A 23,189-nucleotide genomic window follows, 5' to 3' on the forward strand; every position below is an offset into this window, starting at 1 on the left:
TGTAGCCGAACGGCTGAGGTAGGTTCCGCTTCCGGTTGCATTATTTCCAGTCCACCAACAAGGTTGAAGAAAACTGGAGACCGGATGACGTCAACAAGTTGAAGCCACTTAGGTCAGTCTATATTTCCTCTTCCCCGCGCAGCCATCATCTAGTACACTCAAAATAAAGCAAGCAAACATGTGAACTGCTGTATCCTCGTTGTCGTTCTTTATTGTTGGTAGCATTTTTATTTAATCTCACTTATATTTTCAAACGTGCTGGCTTGTGCAGCATATGGATATACAAAGAGGAAGTATTGGCTTCATTGGTTACAGTATTAATTTGTTCTATGTTTTAAATCATTATTATTTAGATTTTGCTCACACCTTTTTCAGTAGTAGCTCATGGTGAGTTACATTCAGGTACACTGGATATTTCTCTGTCCCAGGAGGGCTCCCAATCAAAGTTTGTACCTGAGACAATGGGTTAAGTGACTTGCCCAAGATCACAAGGAGCAGCAGTGGGGTTTGAACTGGCCACCTCTGAATTGCAAGACCAGTGCTTTAACCTTGTGTCATTTGGAGGGGCTGGTTATAGGGACTCCCTGTACTGGTGCAGAAATGTTTTCACCTAGTAAAGGGCCACCAAAACAGTCATCATGTTAAGAGAATCAGGTACTTAACAAGCAGACTTACTATTTATAAGTACAATACAAAAAATTAATTGGGATGAAACTGGGAGCATAGCACTATAGTAACGATTAGTAGTAGTAGTATTTGACATTTTTTTTCCTGTGCCTACATCAAAAGAAAAAGATGGCATGTGGAAACTTGCTCCTTTTTGTTTTGTGGAATGCAGTGGTATATTATAAAAATACACTTGCTTTTTTTTATTACTACTATTTCACAGTAATGTATTGAATAGTGTATTGAATAGGAATATATGGGTGTCTCTAACGTTAGCATGCATTAATTTTTAGCACGTTAAAAACACTAGCGCACCTTAGTAAACAGGACCCTAAATTTTGGATGTACTCTGTAGAAGTTGTTTACTTTTGCAATGTGTGTATGGATGCTTGTTCTGGTGTATGCATGTGATAATATTTGAATAACTGTCTATACTTATGGCTATTATTTCTGAACAGGATGATCTGGCACTTTCACAAACCAAGGGAGACTTACACTTTGCTTAGACTGCTATAGTGTTGCGTCCCTCACCTGTGGTGCTCCTCAGTGGGGTGACTCAGATCCCGCGGAGGACACGCTCCGGAGTCGGCCGCCTATCCCCGTGGCATTGGCCGGCCTATCTTGCTTCCGCGCCCGAATACCGGCCATCACGGCTACGCTGTTTCCGATCGCCGGCCATTGGGTTCGCATCAATGGAGGCGTAGATGGCGCCGGTGTTCAATGGCCGGCTTCTCTTCCGGATGCGGAGCCCGGGAAGCGAAGTGATGCTGTGAAAGTTCCTGATTGGTTAGGGTACAGCGGGGCTCCGCCTCAGGTCTAACTAGGCGCCTATCCTGGAGGCTCCTGGGATGACGTTTTCGGTGGCTCCCGCACTCCCCAGCTGATGCGCGGCTCCCTGATGGGGAGGGGTACTTAAGGAGCAGCGTTTCTCAGAATCATTGCTTCGGCTTCTCATTTCAGAGGACTCAGCTATTGTGTACTGTCTCCTGAATCTTCTTCTACTTGACCTGACTCGACCTCTGCTAGTTCCTGACAATCCCTGCTCGCTGCCAGCCTCAACCTCTGCTAGTTCCTGACAATCCTTGCTCGCTGCCAGCCTTGACCTCTGATAGTTCCTGACAATCCTCACTTGCTGCCAGCCTAGACCTCTGTTTGTTCCTAACCGTTCGTGCCTGCTGCTCATCAGTCCACCTTCTGGTCCCTGTCCTCACTCTGTCCGGTCAGTCCGTCAACCCCCGCGGTTCCAGAAGTCCCGTTGGCCGCCTGCAGCTGGGAGCTCAACTCCTGGTGAACGGCGGCCGCCGTGGGTGAAGTCTGGGGGTTGGTTGGCTGTCCTTTGGAGGACTGCGGTGCCATACACCTCCGCCCTCCAGCAGGACCCAAGGGCTCACGAGAATCTTCAGAACAAGACATACAGCAACCTTTTAAAACATCATTCCTGATTTATTTGTATTGAGATCCTTTAACATCACTTTTGAAATAACATTTTGCATTCTTACTAGACCTTTGAAGCATCATAAGGATTGAGATCCTTTAACATCACTTTTGAAAGAACATTTTGCGTTCTTACTAGACCTTTGAAGCATCATAAGACTCCTGAGGCAGGTGCATAGGTGACGAAACACGGCAGCTGTGTCGAGTCATTTGATGTTCTTTAATAAAGACTTTTGATTGAGTATGTCTCCCTTGGTTTGTGAAAGTGACAGATCATCCTACTCCTTTGTGTGCTGCACTACTTTGACGTAGGGATGGAGGGTTCCTCCACTTCTTGTGGCTGCTCCTTGCTTTTATTTCTGAACATGCAGCATAATTAAAGGACAGACTTTTAAATCCCAGCTGGGTATATATGGTAATCTCATCTTTGTTAAATGTTTCAGACATATTTGTGCACTTGCTCCCATGATATAACTGAATTCTATTATTCTGTCTCATTGTATTTTCAAATGTAAGCCAAATTGAACTCGAGTTTGCTTGGGATAATGTGGGATATAAATGTAAAAAAAAAAATTGGAGGAGTAGCCTAGTGGTTAGTGCAGTGGGCTTTGATCCTGGGGAACTGAATTCGATTCTCACTGCAGCTCCTTGTGACTCTGGGCAAGTCAGTTAACCCTCCATTGCCCCTGGTACAAAAATAAGTATCTGAATATATGTAAACCGCTTTGAATGTAGTTGCAAAAACCTCAGAAAGGCGGTATATCAAGTCCCATTTCCCTTCCCTTTCCCCTTCACCTTTTAAGACACTGCCTATGCAGCTGGATGGTGATGGTAGAATGAAAACAAATTTGGTCCAGTGAAGACTAATTCAAAATAGCCTGTTCCTTAACTGGGCCCTAGAATTACCATATTGAAAATGCGACCATACCATGCCTCTGTGGTTACGTTCCACTAATAAGTTAAACAATTAACTATATTTATTGAAAGGATGGGATCATATAAATGTTGGATGCATGACTACAGACACTACTTACTACTACTACTACTTGACATTTCTGGAGCGCTACTAGGGTTACGCAGTGCTGTACAGTTTAACAAAAAAGGACAGTCCCTGCTCAAAGGAGCTTACAATCTAAAGGACGAAATGACAAGTTGGGGCAGTCTAGATTTCTTGAATAGAGGTAAAGTGGTTAGGTGCCAAAGGCGACATTGAAGAGGTGGGCTTTGAGCAAGGATTTTGAAGATGGGCATGGAGGGGGCCTGGCGTATGGGCTCAGGGAGTTTATTCCAAGCATGGGGTGAGGCGAGGCAGAAAGGGCGGAGCCTGGAGTTGGCGGTGGTGGAGAAGGGTACTGAAAGGAGGGATTTGTCTTGAGAGCAGAGGTTACGGGTAGGAACGTAAGGGGAGATGAGGGTAGAGAGGTAAGGAGGGGCTGCAGATCGAGTGCATTTGTAGGTTAGAAGGAGAAGCTTGAACTGTATGCGGTACAATGAAGCCAGTGAAGTGATTTGAGGAGAGGGGTGATGTGAGTATATCGGTCCAGGCGGAAGATAAGACGTGCAGCAGAGTTCTGAACGGACTGAATTATTATTATTATTTGTAGCATTTGTATCCCACATTTTCCCACCAATTTGCAGGCTCAATGTGGCTTACATTTGCCGTAATGGCGGATGCCATTTCGGGTAGTAGAATTGCAAAGGTTATTGTGTATGGTGCCTACATACATGATAACATACATGGAACATAACTTCTATGGAATAGATCATGATATATATATACCATGTGCATACATACATGGTAGAGAAGAATAAATATGGTATTGCCTGAAGGTTTCAGGGTGATACATTGCATTATAATCTACATTAGGTCATCGACTGTAGAGAGATCTTGTTTTGCATAAGGTTTAGGGTGGTGGTGTCTGTCATGTGATAAGAGTTCGCTTTTGTATGGTTCGTGTGTAGTATTATTATTTAGTATTTAAGATGGATGTTTATGGTACTATTACTACTACTACTTGACATTTCTAAAGCGCTACTAGAGTTACGCAGTGCTGTACAATTTATGGTATGCCTTCTTGAAGAGCTCTGTTTTCATTAGTCTTCGGAAGATGGTTAGGTCTTGTGTTGTTTTTATGGCCTTCGGTAGTGCGTTCCATAGCTGCGTGCTGATGTATGAGAAGCTGGTCGCGTATGTGGATTTATATTTCAGCCCTTTGCAGCTAGGATAGTGAAGATTGAGGTATGTGCGTAATGATCTCGTTGCGTTTCTCCTACGCAAGTCTATGAGAGGGGATAGGTGGCAAAGTGGGAGGCCAGTGAGGAGTAGGTTGCAGTAGTCAAGGCGAGAGGTAATGAGAGAGTGGATGAGAGTTTGGGTGGTGTGCTCAGAGAGGAAAGGGTGAATTTTGCTAATGTTGTAGAGGAAGAAGCGACAGGTCTTGGCTATCTGCTAGATATGCGCAGACACAAACATACACTTATTTATTCAAGATCACAATTCCTCATGTACAGCCACAAAACAACCTTTTAGGGTGGAAAGTGTTCACAATGAACTTCTCTTTTATTATCGACCAGATAGAGGTAAGAGGTTTTTTTTTTAAAGTTTTGTCACAGTATAAGTTATCACAGGAACAGAATATAAGAAAACCAATAGACTGCATTAGGGGCTTATAGCCCATTTAGTTATGTTTAAATAAAAGAGATCTCCCCAAAGATCACGTTAATTTTAAGTATGTTACCTATCTTATTTCCCCCTTGCCTTTATAAAAGTATTGACCAAATTTTAAGTAAGTTCTTGTGGTCTGGGAAAACTCCCAAAATTGCGCTTGCTACTCTCACTTATCCCAGGTTTTATTCCCAGGTTTTCTCACTTATCATAGAGCCTTCATATTACAACAATCCTCCAAGTGGTTAGTAAGTGATCTGGCCTATTCCCCTTCATGGTTGCAAATTGAAAAAAGTAAGTGGTTTCCCTTAGACCTTAATTCATATCTACCTTTAACGCTCATGGACAAATTAAAACAAGACCCTTTGATTTCCGCTGCATTTTCATCTTTACTAAAACTAGATAATCTTATGCTCATTCCATCAGACACTTCATTGAAGTCATCCTTATGGTATACCCCTAATATTCGCATAAATAATCATCCTCTCCAATGGAAAGAATAGTTTCACAGTAACATTTGGAGGCATATTTTCAAAGCACTTTGGGAGGCTAAGTTCCATAGGTTTCTATGGAACTTTGGGAGGCTAAGTGCTTTGAAAATATGCCTCTTGGTCTGTTGAAGATGTTTTTTCAAATAACAAATTAAAACCGTTCTCAGCACTTCAAACTCAGTTCAATCTGCATTCTACCCAATATTTCCGTTGGATTCAGTTGAAACATTGTTTTGACTTCATCCAGACTTATTTATCATCCCTACGACTGGCTGCACCTTCTCTTTTTGATTTTGTTTCTTCAATCACATCAAAAGGTCATGTTGCCTCTAAACTCTACAAGTTCACGATTACTTCACTCTACAGTGGAAAAACTAATCTACGATCTATATGGGAATCTGAGCTGAAATGCCACTTGACAGATCAGCAGCGGAGTTCGTTCTGGACCAGAATCGGTAGACCTATAGCATCTGCAAATTATTTGCAATCTCTCTTCTTTCTTCATCACAGGTCATTATGGACTCATAAAATAAAAATTGCTGGTCTTTTGAATAATAACTTGTGTTGGTCTTGTAAATCAGCTATAGGAACCTTCAACCATATTCTTTTTGATTATTCTAGAACCTTCAAATTTTGGAATAATATTTGGCATGTGGTTTTTGATATTTTTCATTTGTCTGAAGTGCTTTCAATCAGTAAAATCATATTTGGTTCACCTGTTATTGAAAATGTTTTAGACAAACATTTCTCCAAAATGTATGCTACGTTAATTGCTATAGGCTTAAAAATGGTTTTAGCAAATTGGAAGGATAATTCCTTTCTTAATTCTCACTTTTGGTGGCATTCTGTTTTACAAATACACAAATCTGAATTATCTTTAGCCATCAAAGTTAGAAATTCCTTATATTTTGACAAAGTGTGGTTGCCTTTAAAAACTTATCTTTCTTTAAACAAGAGTTCTCCATAATATTGGAGTGCAAATTGCAGGTTCTGTTTTGAATATATCTATAACTTGCTTTCCCCTAACCTCCCCACCTTTCCCCTCCTCTGTTACTTATATATTGATATTCTTTGATATGACTATTTGATTATTCCTTATATTTTGCATTTCTTATGCCTGTATCATTATAAATTAATAAAAAATGTAAAACGTAAAAAAAATAAACAAAGAGATCTGCATGAAAGAAAATAGTTATTTTTATTTTGACTTGTAAAACCACTTGCCCCTGAAACATGTTCACTACTACTACTACTATTCAAAACATGTATCTAAAAGGTAAACTTCTACAAAACAGATGAAGATGTGACTACATGTGCCCCAATGAAAGGAGAGTTTAAGTCTACTTCCATTTACTTTCAATATATTCCATCATCTTTATAACATCAGGATTCCCAAGGCAGATTACAACAGTTAAGATGAACCCATCAGGAAACAGGATATCCTCCCTGAAATTTGGCCATCTGTATTGTATAGAATAGTGTAGAAGCAAACATGAGTACAAAATACAGTTTATAATAGCTGTTTCTACTGCTGTTTTAGCGATATTCAATATTTAATGTAAATCTAGCCATCCAATTGTTGTTTCATGACATTTATTATATCTACATATGGGAAGCTTTCTAAGAAACGAAAAAGCTGGCCAATAAGTAAAAAAAAAAAAAAAAAAAATCTGTACTCCTCCACCTTTTAAGGCACTGTCTATCCAACTGGAAAAGCTTTAGACTTGTTACAAATGGACCACGCACAGGCAGTCCCTTATTTCTAATAAGGTTTTGCTATTTGTGTTCAATAGTGTTTGCTATTGTTTTGGGCGTACTAAAACCGTAGCAAGCTCCGCCTACTGGCTTCAGCTCGTACAGTGGTCTACATAGGCTCACTTCCTCTCCTGTTTTTTTTTTTATATTTTATTGTATTTTCAAATAATAACAATATGAATAACATTCATGAAATGTATGAATTAACATAAATGTCTCATTTGTGAGAATATAACAAAAAAAAAATCCTCCTTGATCAACCCTCTTTGGCTACCACCCTACCTGGACGTCACTTCCGTCCCTTTGATTAAACGTAATCAGTTCTTCCGTTCCGGCATGCGCTTAGTATGTACGTGCGTGCCCTGTAGCGGCGTCTCTTACGTACTACTGACTGAGTCTGAGGCGTGATATCATCATCACTGCTCTGCGTGTTGTGCCGACTGGGAACCTTAGAGCTCTTCTGCTTGATTTTTTTTTCCCGTTACCGGTTGTTCCTCGGTGTAGTGCTTGGAAGTGCCGCCAAGATGTACGACGCCGAAGAGGGTGAGTGCAGTCTAGTGTTTGAGGCTTTGTTTTTTTTGCCTGTCTCCCCCTACTATCACTGCGTTGTAAGCGAGCTGTGGAGCCGTGTGTTGTGTCAAGCCGCGGACATGGCAGTGTTTTTTTTTGTCAAGCTTGAGGGCCCTTGAATTTATGGAACTTCTATTTACTTCACGGAGCCAAATGGGAGAGAGGGAAGTCTTTAGTATATCCGGCCTTCAAGATTGAGCGCGTGTCTGGATGTCTGTTGTCGTTTTGTTTTGTTATATATATATATATATATATATATATATATATATATATATATATATATGGGGGGGGGGGGGTGCTCGTGATCTTCAGCAAGCATGGAACATTACGTTTTTTTTTTTGTTTTTTTTTTTTAGCAAACATGGGCTATCAGTGGCCTAGTGGTTGGGTGGTGGACTTTGGCCCTGGGGAACTGAAGTACATAAGTAATGCCATACTGGGAAAAGACCAAGGGTCCATCGAGCCCAGCATCCTGTCCACGACAGCGGCCAATCCAGGCCAAGGGCACCTGGCAAGCTTCCCAAACGTACAAACATTCTATACACGTTATTCCTGGAATTGTGGATTTTTCCCAAGTCCATTTAGTAGCGGTTTATGGACTTGTCCTTTAGGAAACTGTCCAACCCCTTTTTAAACTCTGCTAAGCTAACCGCCTTCACCACGTTCTCCGGCAACGAATTCCAGAGTTTAATTATACGTTGGGTGAAGAAAACGTTTCTCCGATTTGTTTTAAATTTACTACACTGTAGTTTTATCGCATGCCCCCTAGTCCTAGTATTTTTGGAAAGCGTGAACAGACTCTTCACATCCACCTGTTCCACTCCACTCATTATTTTATATACCTCTATCATGTCTCCCCTCAGCCGTCTCTTCTCCAAGCTGAATAGCCCTAGCCTCCTTAATCTTTCTTCATAGGGAAGTCGTCCCATCCCCGCTATCATTTTAGTCGCCCTTCTCTGCACCTTTTCCAATTCTACTATATCTTTCTTGAGATGCGGCGACCAGAATTGAACACAATACTCAAGGTGCGGTCGCACCATGGAGCGATACAACGGCATTATAACATCCTCACACCTGTTTTCCATACCTTTCCTAATAATACCCAACATTCTATTCGCTTTCATAGCCGCAGCAGCACACTGAGCAGAAGGTTTCAGCGTATTATCGACGATGACACCCAGATCCCTTTCTTGGTCCGTAACTCCTAACGTGGAACTTTGCATGACGTAGCTATAATTCGGGTTCTTTTTTCCCACATGCATCACCTTGCACTTGCTCACATTAAATGTCATCTGCCATTTAGCCGCCCGGTCTCCCAGTCTCGTAAGGTCCTCTTGTAATTTTTCACAATCCTGTCGCGATTTAACAACTTTGAATAACTTTGTGTCGTCGGCAAATTTAATTAACTCGCTAGTTACTCCCATCTCTAAATCATTTATACATATATTAAAAAGCAACGGTCCTAGCACAGACCCCTGAGGAACCCCACTAACTACCCTTCTCCATTGTGAATACTGCCCATTTAACCCCACTCTCTGTTTCCTATCCTTCAACCAGTTTTTAATCCACAATAGGACATTTCCTCCTATCCCATGACCCTCCAATTTCCTCTGTAGCCTTTCATGAGGTACCTTCCCACTTCAGGCAGAGCTCCTTGTGACTCTGGGCAAGTCACTTAACCCTCCATTGCCCCAGGTACAAATAAGTACCTGCATATGTAAGCCGCATTGAGCCTGCCATGAGTGGGAAAGCACAGGGTACAAATGTAACTAAAATAAAAATAAATTAATCTCATAAAATACAAAGGCAGTCTCCTAATGAGCAGAAGTCAGATTCCTCCACACAACTGAGGCTAGGAGTTAAATGAGCTAACTGTGGACATCCGTTGCTGAGCAAGGCTGATTCTGTTGAGTCAGAAGAAATTTCTTTTGCTGCTCTGATGCAGGAAATACTTCATATAAAAGACATCTTAAAAGATAACTCAGAACCTTTATCTGAGATGTCCAATATGAACTAAAATATTCAATCACTCTCAAACAGCGTTGAAATGTATGAAAATAGACTAAATGCGCATGACGCACAGCTTCATACCCTGCTCGTGTTAACAAATCCATCTTCTGTCTTGAAAGGGAATTAGAAGACTTGAACAATCATTCAAGAAGAAACAGTGTTTGCATCTTTGGTCTACTGGAAGGCATTGAAATGCTAGATCCTATCTCCATTTTTGAACAGGGGTTTCCACAATTTCTGAATTTCTAATTCTCAAATAAATTAGAGTTTGAACGTGCGCACCGAACTCCTCCTTTCATCCCTGTTGGCTCAAAATACCCATATCCAGTTGTTGCCAGAGTACTCTGTTATCAGCACACCATCATGATTCTTCAAGCTGCTAAAGCCAAACCACTGTTGAAATTTGAGGGCCATACCATAATTATCATAGTGGATCTTCACAAATGCACAGTACAGCATAGAAAATGTTCCATTGTTGTGCAGCGCTGGTATAAAGTATGACCTGTTCTTCCCAGCGACACTAAAAATAGCATTGAATAGCAAAACCAAATCTATCAAGGATCCAGATTTGCTTTGCAGCTATTTAAATCAACAGGGAGTGAACTTGATTGAAAATACTGATGATCACTCTTACAGCCTAATTACTGTAAATCTAGCTAATTACTGTAAATCTAGCTGTTTAATTGGATTACTTGCAAGCCTCTTAGGACTGTTTGATTCAAGTTTTGGGCACTATATATAAGTTGAGTAATTTTGATAATTTTTTTTGTTGTTACATTTGTACCCCACGCTTTCCCACTCATGGCAGGCTCAATGCGGCTTACATGGGGCAATGGAGGGTTAAGTGACTTGCCCAGAGTCACAAGGAGCTGCCTGTGCCTGAAGTGGGAATCAAACTCAGTTCCTCAGTTCCCCAGGACCAAAGTCCACCACCCTAACCACTAGGCCACTCCTCCACAGTTAACTTTATTAATTATATAATCAAATTTTAGTATTTTTCAATGAATCTTCTATAGATTCATTTATACTACCCAATTACAATGTCTGTATCATGTTTTTTTAATATGAATAGTTTAATCAGGCAGCATCATTTATTTTGCTTTATACAGTATTTCAACTGTTTTTCTGCTTACTTACTGATATAGATAAAAGAAGTGGGAAAAGTAAACCAGGCTTGTCCAAAGAACTGGGACCAAACAAATAATTAATAATGAAATCAACACAGTTTATTAATGTTTCCTTAGAAATGACTCGACACAACGTTGTGTTTCGGTCTGGCGGCCTGCATCAGGAGCCTTATGTCTTAAGGAAAGACTGATGGTCTAATTGTACATTTAGGTTGAAAAACAGAAGGCTTGAAATAGCAACATAAAGTTGGTCTTAAAAAAGACTGTTGTGTCAAACCGTAAGGCACTGGAGTAAGCACTGATGCAATAGTGTTTGCTGCCCCTTGGGATCTACTGAGTTCTCCATATAGTGGATCCTCTTTAGTACTTACTGATATAACCATGTCATTTTTATATTTGTATTAGTCTAAGGTTACCTAACGTTTTGGTCCTGTGCTGTTTTAGCTTGTAGTAATCTTGCGATGGCACACACAAAGAGATGTATTTTCAAAATACTTACACTTACAAAGTTCCATAGTAATCTATGAGACTTTAAGTCTAAGTGCTTTGAAAATGAGCCCCAAAGTTAATTACTGTTTTTACAGTTTGTTATGCATTGTTATCTCAGTTAAGCATGAGTAACCCTTTCTTTCCTTGTCAAACTTAAATTTCTGGTTTTAATGTTCTTTTGCTCCCAATAATGACTTTGCACAGTCTGTGCCAGATAGGGGCTGTGATCCCGGTGCCTCCCGCCGAACAAGGTCTAGAGGCTTACTCCATTTACTTTGTGGTGCCACGAAAAGGCGGGTCTTTTTGCCCGATCCTGGACTTAAAGGAGCTGAACAAGTCCTTAAGAGTGCGGCATTTTCACATGGAATCCCTGCGCGCCGTCATTGCGGCGGTACAGCCAGGAGAGTTTCTCATGTCTCTGGACCTGAAAGAAACTTACTTGCACATTCCAATTTGGCCCCTGCACCAGTTTCTGCGGTGTTGGGAAAACATTTCCAGTTTCGGGCCTTGCCTTTTGGCCTCGCCACAGCTCCCCGAACCTTCTCCAAGGTAATGGTGGTAGTAGCTGCTTTTCTCAGGCGAGAGGGTATCCGGGTTCACCCGTACCTAGACGACTGGCTCATCAGAGCAGACTCAGAAAAAGAGAGTCATCTAACTACAGCCAGAGTGGTTTCAGTGGGCTGGGTCGTCAATATGGCCAAAAGTTACCTGACCCCCCTCTCAATCTCTAGAATATTTGGGGGCCAGGTTCGACACCGCCTCGGGCTATGTGTTTCTTCACCGAGCAAAGGCGGTGCAAGCTTCAGAATCAGGTCCGTCTGTTCCTGAGGATGCCCCGCCCGCGAGCTTGGGACATTGTCCAGCTGCTCGGATCGATGACGGCCACCTTGGAAGTGGTGCCATGGGCGAGAGCGCACCTGAGACCTCTACAGTATTCTCTACTTCAACGATGGTCTCCAGTATCTCAGAATTATCAGTGCAGACTTTCTTGGCTCCCTGCGGCCCGCCTCAGTATGGAGTGGTGGCTCTCGGACAGCATGTTGTGGCGGGGAATGCTGCTGGTGCTCCCCAATTGGTGCTTAGTGGTGACAGATGCCAGCCTGAAGGGCTGGGGCGCGCATTGCCAGGGTAAGCATGCCCCCAGGGTCTGTGGACGCCCGACGAGTCGGGGTGGTCTATCAACCGCCTGGATTTGAAAGTGGTGTTTCTGGCTCTTCTGGCCTTTCAAGTGACCCTGGAAGGATTGGCTGTCAGAGTGATGTCGGACAACACGACAGCAGTGGCCTACATAAATCGACAAGGCGGCACTCAGTGCAGAGCTCTAGCCGCGCAGGCCGAAGAAATTTGCCACTGGGCCGAGCTGCATCTACAGTCCCTGTCAGCAGCTCACATTTCAGGTCAGAGCAACGTGCAAGCCGACTATCTAAGCAGGCATCAGATCGATCCAGCGGAGTGGGAACTAGCAGACGATGTATTTCTGCAGATATGTGCCAAATGGGGCAAGCCAGTGATGGATCTTATGGCGACCAGTTCCAATGCCAAAGTCCCGTGCTTCTTCAGCAGACTGAGGGATCCTCGCTCTGCTGGGTTGGATGCCTTGGCTCAACCCTGGCCCCTGGGCTTGCTGTATGTCTTCCCTCCGTGGCCCTTGATAGTGGCAGCATTGGCCTCCCTGCGTGGCAAGGTTGAAGTTGTGTCCTTAGTTGCTCATCCAGATGTGGCACGGTTTCTTAGAGGGGTGCTTCGGCTCTGTCCTCCCGTGCGGGCACCTTGTCCAGCTTGGAACCTGGGGTTAGTATTGAAGGCCCTTCAGGGGGCTCCTTTTGAACCGCTTCGGCGTGCTTCAGAGAGAGATTTGACACTGAAGGCCGTCTCTTTAGTGGCCATTACCTCGGCGAGACGGGTGTCAGAGCTCCAGGCACTGTCCTGTAGAGACCCTTTTCTGCAATTCTCAGAGTCAGGGGTCACGGTTCGGACCGTGCCTTCCTTCATGCCTAAGGTGGTTTCAGCGTTTCACCTAAACCAGCCTGTTTTTCTTCCCTCCTTTGTTGAGGAGGAGTTTCCAGAATAATTTGGGCAGTTGCACCTTTTGGATGTGTGCAAAACTCTGCTGCAGTATCTGAGAATTACAAATTCTTTCAGGACCTCTGATCATCTTTTTGTGCTGTTTGCAGGTCCTCGCAGAGGGTCTTCAGCGTCTAAAGCCACTATTGCCCGTTGGCTCAAAGAAGCTATCTTTTCAGCATATCTGCTGTCTGGTCGGGCTCCGCCTGCAGCCTTTAAGGCACACTCCACAAGAGCGATTTCCTCTTCCTGGGCGGAAACTGGAACACAATCTCTTCATGAGATTTGCAGTGCTGCAACATGGGCTTCTAAGCTCTCTTTCGCCCGACATTACAGGCTGGATGTGGCTGCCAGGAGGGATGCGCGTTTTGGAGCACAGGTGCTAGCACGTGGTGTGGCTTGTTCCCACCCTATTTAGGGATTGCTTTGTTACATCCCATACGTAATGGCTTCATCTGCTTGATGACAAGGGAAAATTAGGTTCTTACCTTGGTAATTTTCTTTCCTTTAGTCATAGCAGTTGAAGCCATGTGCCCTCCCTGTATGATTGTCTGTATTGCAGTGATTCTGATTTCAGGTGCTGTTCTTGTTTCTTGAAGGTATATTCCTTCCTTGGGGAGTCGGAAAACAGTCTTCAGGATTCTTGTTACAGTTATAGGAGGATGAGTTCATTCTCTCCAGTTCATGTTTTCGGAGGATGAGTTTATTCTCTCCAGGAGGATGCAAGTATTCCCTCCGTTTATACAAAGTGGAGGACGAGTTTATTCCCTCTAGGAGGATGAGTTCATTCCCTCCTTTTTTGAGTTCATGCCCTTGTTAAGGGGCCATCGTTTGCTGTGAGGAAAGTTCATGTTATTTCCATTGCGGTTTTCCATACTGCTTTGGAAGCTTCAAATACTGAAGAGGCAGTGGAGCTAGCTGGCCATGAGGCACTGTGAAAAGTTGAGTGCTCTCTATCTCCCCCTGCTGGTTGATGGACACATCTGCTATGACTAAAGGAAAGAAAATTACCAAGGTAAGAACCTAATTTTCCCTTCACGGAAAGGGTGATGGATGCGTGGAATGGCCTCCCGGTGGAGGTCGTGTAGATGAAGACTGTCAGTTTAAGAAGGTGTGAGATACACATGTGGGATCTCTTAGGAAAAGGAGTTGGTTACTGAGGATGGGTAGACTAGATGGGCCATATGGCCCTTATCTGCCGTCGTGTTTCTATGTTTCTAAAGCACCTGGGCCTGATGGCTTTACTACTAAATATTACAAGCGTTTCCATAAAGAATTATCCTCCCATTACAAACATTATTGTCTAAATTGATACTAACACAACAGGTTGATGGTACTTTTCCTCTTGCCCAAATTATTGTTCTACCTAAACTGGGAAGGGATTCCACTTCTATTGCAATTTACAGACCGATTTCTTTGATAAACCTAGACAGCAAAAAGTGTTCTGAAGTTCTGGCTTCTAGACTTAAAGTATTTCACAATATAATACATCCAGAGCAAAATGGTTTTGTGCCAAAATAAGCTACCACTGATAATGCTCAACTATTCTGTAATATTTTATGTACTCATGAAAAATGCCCTAATCGTTTAGTAGCTTTGGCTTTAGATGTGGAGAAAGCCTTGGATATAGTAGAATGGTCATATTTTTTTGAAACTGATCGATGGTTTAATATGATCAGAGTCCTGTGTTTAAATCATTCTGCTATGATTTATGTTAATAATTATTTCTGCCCCTTTGTATCTAGGGGCACAAGACAGGATTGTCCAATTCCACTCTCCTTTTTAATATTGCAACTGGATAAAAGACTTTTCTTTTGGGCGGGGGGGGGGGGGGGGGGGGAGGGTCTGTCCTAAGAGAAGAGTGGGACACAGCCTGCTAATTTTCTTTCCTTGAATCCTACTAGCACATTCTAGACTTCTCCTACTATGTCTTGTGAGTTACTCGGTCCTCTAGTGAGATTCCTAGAGTATGTGGTGGTGTGTGTGAGATATATAGGTAGATATGTCTTAGACCCTGAGTTCTCTCTCCTTTTTAGGGGTTTTGGGTGATGGTGTTATACATTTGCTATGCTACAGAAATACTAGTGCTTATGCCTGAATTGTGCCCTTCATAGGGCAGGGCTCACAAATATTTCTCTGTCCACATATATGGGCTGAGGGGCATAACCTGTTGGTTTTGGACAAGTCTCATAGGATTGAGGAAAGAAAATCGGCAGGTGTTAATATTTTTTTTCCATGATTTCACCAGGAGCAAGGCTAGAGTTGGCTTTGATGGCAACTCCAGTTGTTGGGAAGGGCCAGATAATTTTCAGTTATTGCTGCCCCTCCTACTGACTTGAGAGAATTCTATACAGAGACAGGTAAACTCTGTGTGTACTGCATTGCATGGAGTACTATAACTGTTAAGTCCCACTCGTAAAGCTCTGTTATTGTCTCTCTTCCAAGCAGGTGAGACCTAACCTGTTTAGACTCTGTGGGCCTGATGCACCCTAATTGCATGTATGCTGTTTAGTTTTTAGGTTTCTGGTAGATTCATATACTCCTGTTTATCAGTTTGAAAGTTGATGTGTCTCTGTATAGAATTTTGAAGTATTAACTCTTCATTTTTCCCCCTGTTCTTAGAGAAAGAGGATGGGATTTTATATACCGCTTTTCTGTGGTTACAATCAGATTGGTTTACATATTATATGCAGGCACTTTTTAGTTCCTGGGGCAGTGGAGAGTTAAGTGACTTTTCCAGAGTCACAAGAAGCTGTAGTGGGAATTAAACCTGGTTCCAAGGCTGCTACACTAATCATTAGGCTACTCCTCCACTCTTTCATTCTGTAAATCATTTTTATGCATTAGGGTTGTGTTTTGTTGGATTCCAGAGGAGGGCACAAAGTGGCTGGATTTTTTTTTTTAACACAATAAGGTATGGTTTGGCTTTGAACACTGCTTTGTCCTGGGTAGGTACTGATATTTTTGATCTTTTCACAGATATACAGTATGATGAGGATGATGATGAAATCACTCCTGATCTGTGGCAAGAAGCCTGCTGGATTGTTATCAGGTAATGTAGTTCATGAATGAAAACGATACATTTTGCAAAAGTTTACGCTGAAGTATATTGGGTATGAATATTCTATTAGCACAACATTGTAGAGTATTTTAGAGCAAACGTCTTGTGTAGCAGACACTGTCATACAAGAGTTGTGCATCAAAAGTTTGAAATGAAAATAGGATTTGGTGCATTTGGGAGTTTTAGTTGGGCTTTGAGGATGCTGTTTCTAGAGGCTCAAAAGGAGCTTGCATGAACTGCTGGAGGACCAAGCTGGTGTCTGTGGTTTATTGTAACAGTGGCAAGATACCATATTTTATGAAGGGACCGACAATATCAACTGGTGCATGGAAATTGGAGCTTTATCTAGTAGGCTATGATAGGCTGCAGTGGCACTAAGATGCCTTCAAACCAATATTGGAAAAGTGCAGTAGGTACTGCAAGATAAGTATGGGAAAAGAGAATGGTTTTGTTTTTCATGGCACCACATGAAGAATTCATTTTATTTGAAGGCTTTGTAGAGGCTAGAAGAACTTGTTCCTTATCAGCTGTTGTCAGAAGTGCAGCAATTAAGAACTCTTCAACATCCGAGCACTCAGATGCAGGGCTTATAAGCTGGGATGAAGTAGAGATCCCTTTTATATTTATTTATTTATTTATTTATTTTATTAGGATTTATTTACCGCCTTTTTGAAAGAATTCACTCAAGGCGGTGTACAGTAAGAATAGATCAAACATGAGCAATAGGCAATTAGAGCAGTAAAAATATCGAACAACAATACAAAGTATGGCATGGTATACTACTTGCAATGACAACACAATATGTACTAGAACATTATAATTGGTAGTGAAGGGTAAGGCAAAGCTGTAACATATAGATGAGTAAGAAAGTAGGAAGTATTTGAAAGTAAGGTAATTTGAAAAAAGTTGCACGTGAGGTCAGAGAGATGGTTAAATATTATCTCAGCTAGGGTAGGAGTGGATAAACATGTCCCGCTGCAGTATGTGCAGTCCGAGTCAATCCTTGAGTGTGTCAGTGAGACTAACAAGTTAGTTACTTCTTCCATTAAAGGCTTGGGTGAAGAGCCAAGATTTCACCTGCTTCCTGAAGTAGAGGTAGTCTTGTGTTAAGCGGAGCCTTTCAGGCAATGCATTCCATAGTGTGTGGGGTACTCCGGAGAAGGCTCGCTTGTGGGTGTCACATTGTGTAATGTCTTTTGGAGAGGGTGTAGTTAGTGAAAGTCCTTGGGAGGACCTTAGTGTCCTTGGCGGTGTGTGGAGGATCATCCTATTCTTCAGAAGCTCGGGGCCATTTCCTTTCAGGGCCTTGAAGATCAGACATGACGTCTTAAATTTAGCCCTGTATTGTACTGGTAGCCAATGAAGTTTTTGCAAAAATGGTGTGATGTGGTCACGTTGCTTGCAACCTTCTATGAGTCTTGCTTCTGCATTCTGAATCAACTGGAGCCGGTGCAAGCCCTTCGTAGTCCAGACCATTATATGATGCATTGCAGTAATCCAGTCTTGATGTTACCATGTCATGCACAACTGGGATAAGATTTACCTTCTTGATGTAAGGAGAGAGGCAGCGTAGCTGTCACAAATAGTAGAAGCAGCTCTTGAAGGCTGCTTGGATTTGGGGAATCAGAGTAAGTGTTGAATCTAACTGTATTCCAAGGTTCCTGACTTGTGTTTTGAGGGGGAGTTCATACTTCCCAAAAGGAATTTTGATGTCAGGTATGTATCCACTTGTGTTAGGGACCCAGAAAAGCTTGGTTTTACTTGGGTTTAGGCAAAGTTTGTTGTGTTTAGCCCATTCTTAAATTGACGTTAGACAAGTGATCAGTTTATTCAGGGCTATAGGTAAGTCAGGTTCAGTGGGTATGAGTAGCTGCACATCATCCGCACAGATGTAGAACTGAGTGTCCATTGACTGAATCACCTCAGCTAGTGGCTTGAGGTAGATATTGAACAGAATAGGTGACAGTATCGATCCTTGTAGTACCCCGCAGGTCAGTGTCCATGGTGGTGATGAGTTGCTGCCAAACATTATGGATTGTTGCCTGTCTGATAGGATCTGAACCAGGCAAGTACTGTTCCATTAATACCTGTTTCTGTCAGTCATGCTAGCAAGATATCATGATCCATAGTGTCAAAAACTGCTGAGAAATCTAGCAGTACTAACATCGAGGCAAATCCCTTGTCTCGGTTTCTGTGAAGATCATCTAGCAGGGATACGAGGACCGTTTCTGTTCCATAACCAGGTCTGAATCCAGATTGACATGAATCTAGCCAGTTTATCTCTTCTAGCCATTCATTAAGTTGAACACAGACTGTTTGTTCTATGAGTTTCCCTAGAAACAGGATGTTGAATACTGGCCTGTAACTTTCAAGTTTGTTCTGGTCAAGGTTGTATTACGCAACTAGATCTAGATGAAAGGGAAGGGTTAAGTCTGAGTGGAAGAAATAGCACCCAACAGTTTGTGAACAGTACTCACTGTGCTTAATATTTAATAAGCGATTGGCCAATATTTTCGCTTAGAGTTTAATATCTACATTTAAGTAGGGAGATTGGTCTATAAGAACTGGTGAGAAGCGGATCATGACCTGGTTTCAAAATGAGGCTGACTGTAGCTCCTCTCATCGTATGGGGAAATTTCCCTGTTCACATGGCTTCCTCAGGCAAGATGGATGTATTCAAAATCTTAAAAATATTCCAAAGGAAAACCATCAGGCACTGGTGTCTTGAAAGGAGGGGAGATGCGAATTGCATCTTGCACCTCACTTTGTGCAGTGGTGCGTTAATGACCCCTAAATCCTCCTCTGTCAGCTGCAAGAGTGGCAGGTCATCCAAAAACTGGAAAGCCGGTGGATCCAGTGGGGGCTGAGCTGTGTATAACGTTTTATAAAAATTATGAAATAGTTATGGGTGGCATATTTGATGAAAATCATGAGAGGACCCAAACTACTCGTGTACCAATCATGTTAATTTTCTTGGAACATTTGGACACTTTTTAAAACCAGATTTAGGTCAGCTGTGCCTGATGGCTTACTTGCTTGTGAGCCTGCAATTTTAGTCGGGGGTTAGAGATGAGGTAAGTAGTAGCTTACTTTTTCGAACAAAAGCTAATATTGTGTTTTTCTTCCTTGTAATTGGTTTTAAAACTTCTGAAGCATCTGTTTTGGGTTTTGACTTTGCCTTTTTTTTTCTACCTTATTGGACTTTTCAAAGTGTGTATTGATATTCTTTTTCCCTCTGTCAGCTCCTACTTTGATGAGAAAGGTCTGGTGCGCCAGCAGCTTGACTCCTTTGATGAGTTCATTCAGATGTCTGTGCAGAGGATTGTGGAAGATGCCCCACCAATAGATCTTCAGGCTGAAGCTCAGCATGCAACAGGAGAAGTGGAAGAGCCGGTAATGGCATTGATAGATTTGGTGCCCAGTTATTTACAGATACTACTAAAGGCTTTAGTTCTCACCCAGCTTCTGTCTGAGTGTTTTGCAGTTAGCTTTTATGTTTATCTAAAGGTGCAGGGTAATGCTTGCACTAGTCGCTTTCCCCTTCTCTACGGGTAAGACAGCAGAAATCACACTTGAGATGTACAAGTAGTCTTTCTGGGCCATGAATAAAGGAGACAGAAGCATAGAAACATAGTCTTATCTGCCATTATTTTCTATATGACCCATCTAATCTGCCCATCCATATCAACTACTAAGTTCTATGATCCTGGCTTCCTTACAGATTCTTTTTTTTCTTGTCCCATGCCTACTTGAATTCATCATGTAAAGTGTGCCTCAGAATCTTACACTTTTTAGTGAGTGTTTGGTTGTAGTCTGCCTAGGAATGAAATGATAGGCGAGAGACAAATATTTGAATGAATGACTAATTAGCCAAGTGATGCGAGAGATGCTTGAGCTTTTCTACATTTTTAGTCATTTTCCAACCAGGTAGCAATTAATGACTTTTATGATTTGTTTCTGTTTCCTGATCAGTGCTAAAAATATTATCTCAGTAAGCAGTGCAAGCTAGGTCTTGCTTTTTCTGTTTAGTCTCAGGCTGGATAACATGCTGACATTCAGCACTAATATTAGTGTTATTTATTGTTTCAGCATACAGGATGCTTCAGCCAAACTAAAGTGTCCAAGGGGATGGGTAGGATAAGAGGAATTCTGGTTTCAGCTGGAGCGAGCGTGGGGGCTATTTCCCTGTTTCCTCACATTTTCAGATGTGCTGTGGGGCTGAATAACCCTCTAAATTAGGAGATCTTACTCTGTTATAAATGTAATATTGCGAGAAGACTATGTTAACGTTGACTAATGTAAATGATGTGTCAGAGACCAGCATGTTAGATATACAACAGCGATGGTTTTCTTTATCACAATTCCTTGCTCTCTAATTGTACTATAACATTTGCTAAGCGCATCGCACCATGCTGACATGAACTGTTTGATCACAGGTGTCCCTGTTTTATGCTCAGTTCCTACAGTCTGCTTGTCATGATAATTTGCTTATTTTAGATAAGGAAAGGCATACATTTCCTTATTCTAACCAGACCGATCCAGAATGTTTGGGTTATGCCTGGCAGCCAGTTGGAGTTGAGGAAAGAAAATTAGGTTAAAAAAAATTTCTCTTTACAAAAATTGTCCCCCACTCCCCAGAACAGGGGAGTTTTCTGTAAGGGTAGAGATTATGATGTAATAAAGCCATGGCAAGTAAAACTTTGGGGATAGTAGGAGAGAAGGGATTGTGACTGGCCATGCAACCAATTTATTTGACCAAATGGTCCTTTGGTCAAGTTAACACAAACCTTTGTTCTTTGCAGCCAAGGTACCTGTTGAAGTTTGAACAGATTTACCTCTCTAAGCCTACGCACTGGGAACGAGATGGTGCCCCCTCGCCAATGATGCCCAATGAAGCAAGACTGAGAAACCTCACGTAAGGATCTCTTAGTTCATATAGATATGAACTGCTAGATATTCAATTATACAAGTTATTCTGTTGGAGCAGGGGTTCTCTACCCAGTCCGGTTTTCAGGATGCCACAGTGAATATGCATAAGATAGATTTGTACACAACAAAGGTAAGTGCATGCAAATTCATCTCATGCATGTTCATTATGGGCATCCTGAAAACATGACTAGCTGGGTGTCTCTCGACGACTGGGTTGAGAACCCCTCTGTTAGAGATACTAGAGCATTCCAAGAATTCTGTTCTCGTTAATTAAAAAGGATTTAATTGAACAGATGAGGATCCTGCCTGATTTAATTTCCTCTGAGCTGGCCACCCACTGATGTTCAGTGGCACTTAACTTGGTAAGTACGCTGAATATCTCCATTAACCAGCTATTCCCTAACCGGTAGAGCCAGCGCTTAGCTGGTTAGTGGCAATATTCAGTCCACTTGATAGAGTGTGAATTGCAAGTTCATGCATAATGTTAGGACGGCAAAAAGGCTGTCCTAGCTTTATATGCCAAGTTTAACTGAGCACCGTTCTGAATATCGGTCAGCGCACATATTTAGATATTCAGTGCTGAGAGCCGTGCATGCCCTGGCGTTGAATAACGGGGGTTAGTTCAATCTGCGGTTCTGAGCAGCTTACAAACCACTTCATCGTGGACTGTATATTACCCACTTGTGAGGGGGTTTATAGAACACCACCCTCACCCTTAAGATAGTTCCTCAGACAGCCTGATCCACCTTAAGGATGCTAGTCCCGCCCCTGGAGGAAGTGAGCCGGGAAGGGTGGAGTCAGAACCAGAAAGTATAAAAGACAGGGCCAGACTGAAGTTAAGGAGGCCCAGGGAAGGAAGAATTGAAGCCCCAGCATACACCACTACAACAGACGTTTAATGATTGTGACTTGGCTGAGGTAAGCCACTTTTGTTCCTTTTTCAGACTTGTGAGCCTTGCTCTGAGGTTTTGCTGGCGCGAGATCCTATAACTCGGAGAAGAACTGAGAAAGACTTACAGGCTATGTTTGGGACGTGGCAGCCCCACCAGCCACATATGTTTAGGGCCTGCCAGCCAGAGGTCTGCTTAAGACTGTTTTTTATTTATTTATTTATTTTAATTGAACTTCAGGGGCGTTTTCCCCTGTGTTCCTGCCCCTGTGACATAACAGGCATCAGGATTCAATTAAATAAACGCTTGTTTTCATTTATATCCCTTTTTCCGATTGTGCTATTTCACAGGCCCATCGTCAACCCATGCTTGGGAAGTCACACCCCTATGATTATTGTTAATCTAATTGTATAGCTTTGATGGAGGAATGTTCTTTTATTGTACTGAGGTTGTCAGTTTCAGAACTCTGGAAAGCATTTCCTTTATTAAAAAAAAAAAAAAAAAAAGAAATTTGCAAGAATAAATTTCTGACCTTTTTGTGAGGGGAGAAGTATGTACATTTAGTCAAATGTTGTGCAGATTGGGAAGTTTGCTTTGAAAATTAAGAGTTGGCTGCTTGTGAAAGAAAAACTACTAGTAAGCAACATGGTTGAACACCCTTTTATATTGATGCTTCTGGGCGTGCAATGGAGATTTTGCTAATCTGAGAGGAAGTCATGGTGTGCACACTTTTTTAATACAGGGCTATTAGAAGACCTCCTCCCCCCCCCCCCCCCCCCATTGGAAGAACAGTGTATAAAACAAAGAACTTTGTGTGTCTGAGACAGCCTGCCACAGTATGCGACATATGTTCCTTTCACCCCTAGCTTGCTGCTACGCTCTATCCCATCTAGTTGCCTCTGCCTGTTTCAAATGCAACTGGCTGGTTGCTATATCTGTTGCACTTCATTCTGGCTGTTCTTGTGAGAGTTAGCATTGAGTGGAAAACATTGCTCCAGAGGCCATATATATATATAAGAACATAAGAATAGCCAATCT

At 42.2% G+C, this 23,189-nt stretch overlaps 1 protein-coding gene across 1 annotated transcript in view; it reads left to right on the forward strand.

The window, feature by feature from the left end:
- Positions 1 to 7,338: 7,338 nt before the first annotated feature.
- POLR2B (RNA polymerase II subunit B) overlaps positions 7,339 to 23,189 on the forward strand; it is a 120,115-nt gene continuing 104,264 nt past the window's right edge. The window contains exons 1-4 of the mRNA XM_030194562.1: positions 7,339 to 7,554; positions 16,251 to 16,323; positions 19,575 to 19,725; positions 21,135 to 21,247. Coding sequence (XP_030050422.1) covers positions 7,536 to 7,554; positions 16,251 to 16,323; positions 19,575 to 19,725; positions 21,135 to 21,247 — 356 coding nt within the window. The 5' untranslated portion in view covers positions 7,339 to 7,535. The remainder of the gene's footprint in view (positions 7,555 to 16,250; positions 16,324 to 19,574; positions 19,726 to 21,134; positions 21,248 to 23,189) is intronic.

The sequence above is a fragment of the Microcaecilia unicolor genome, chromosome 2 (genome assembly GCF_901765095.1).
Source record: "Microcaecilia unicolor chromosome 2, aMicUni1.1, whole genome shotgun sequence".
Classification (NCBI taxonomy): domain Eukaryota; kingdom Metazoa; phylum Chordata; class Amphibia; order Gymnophiona; family Siphonopidae; genus Microcaecilia; species Microcaecilia unicolor.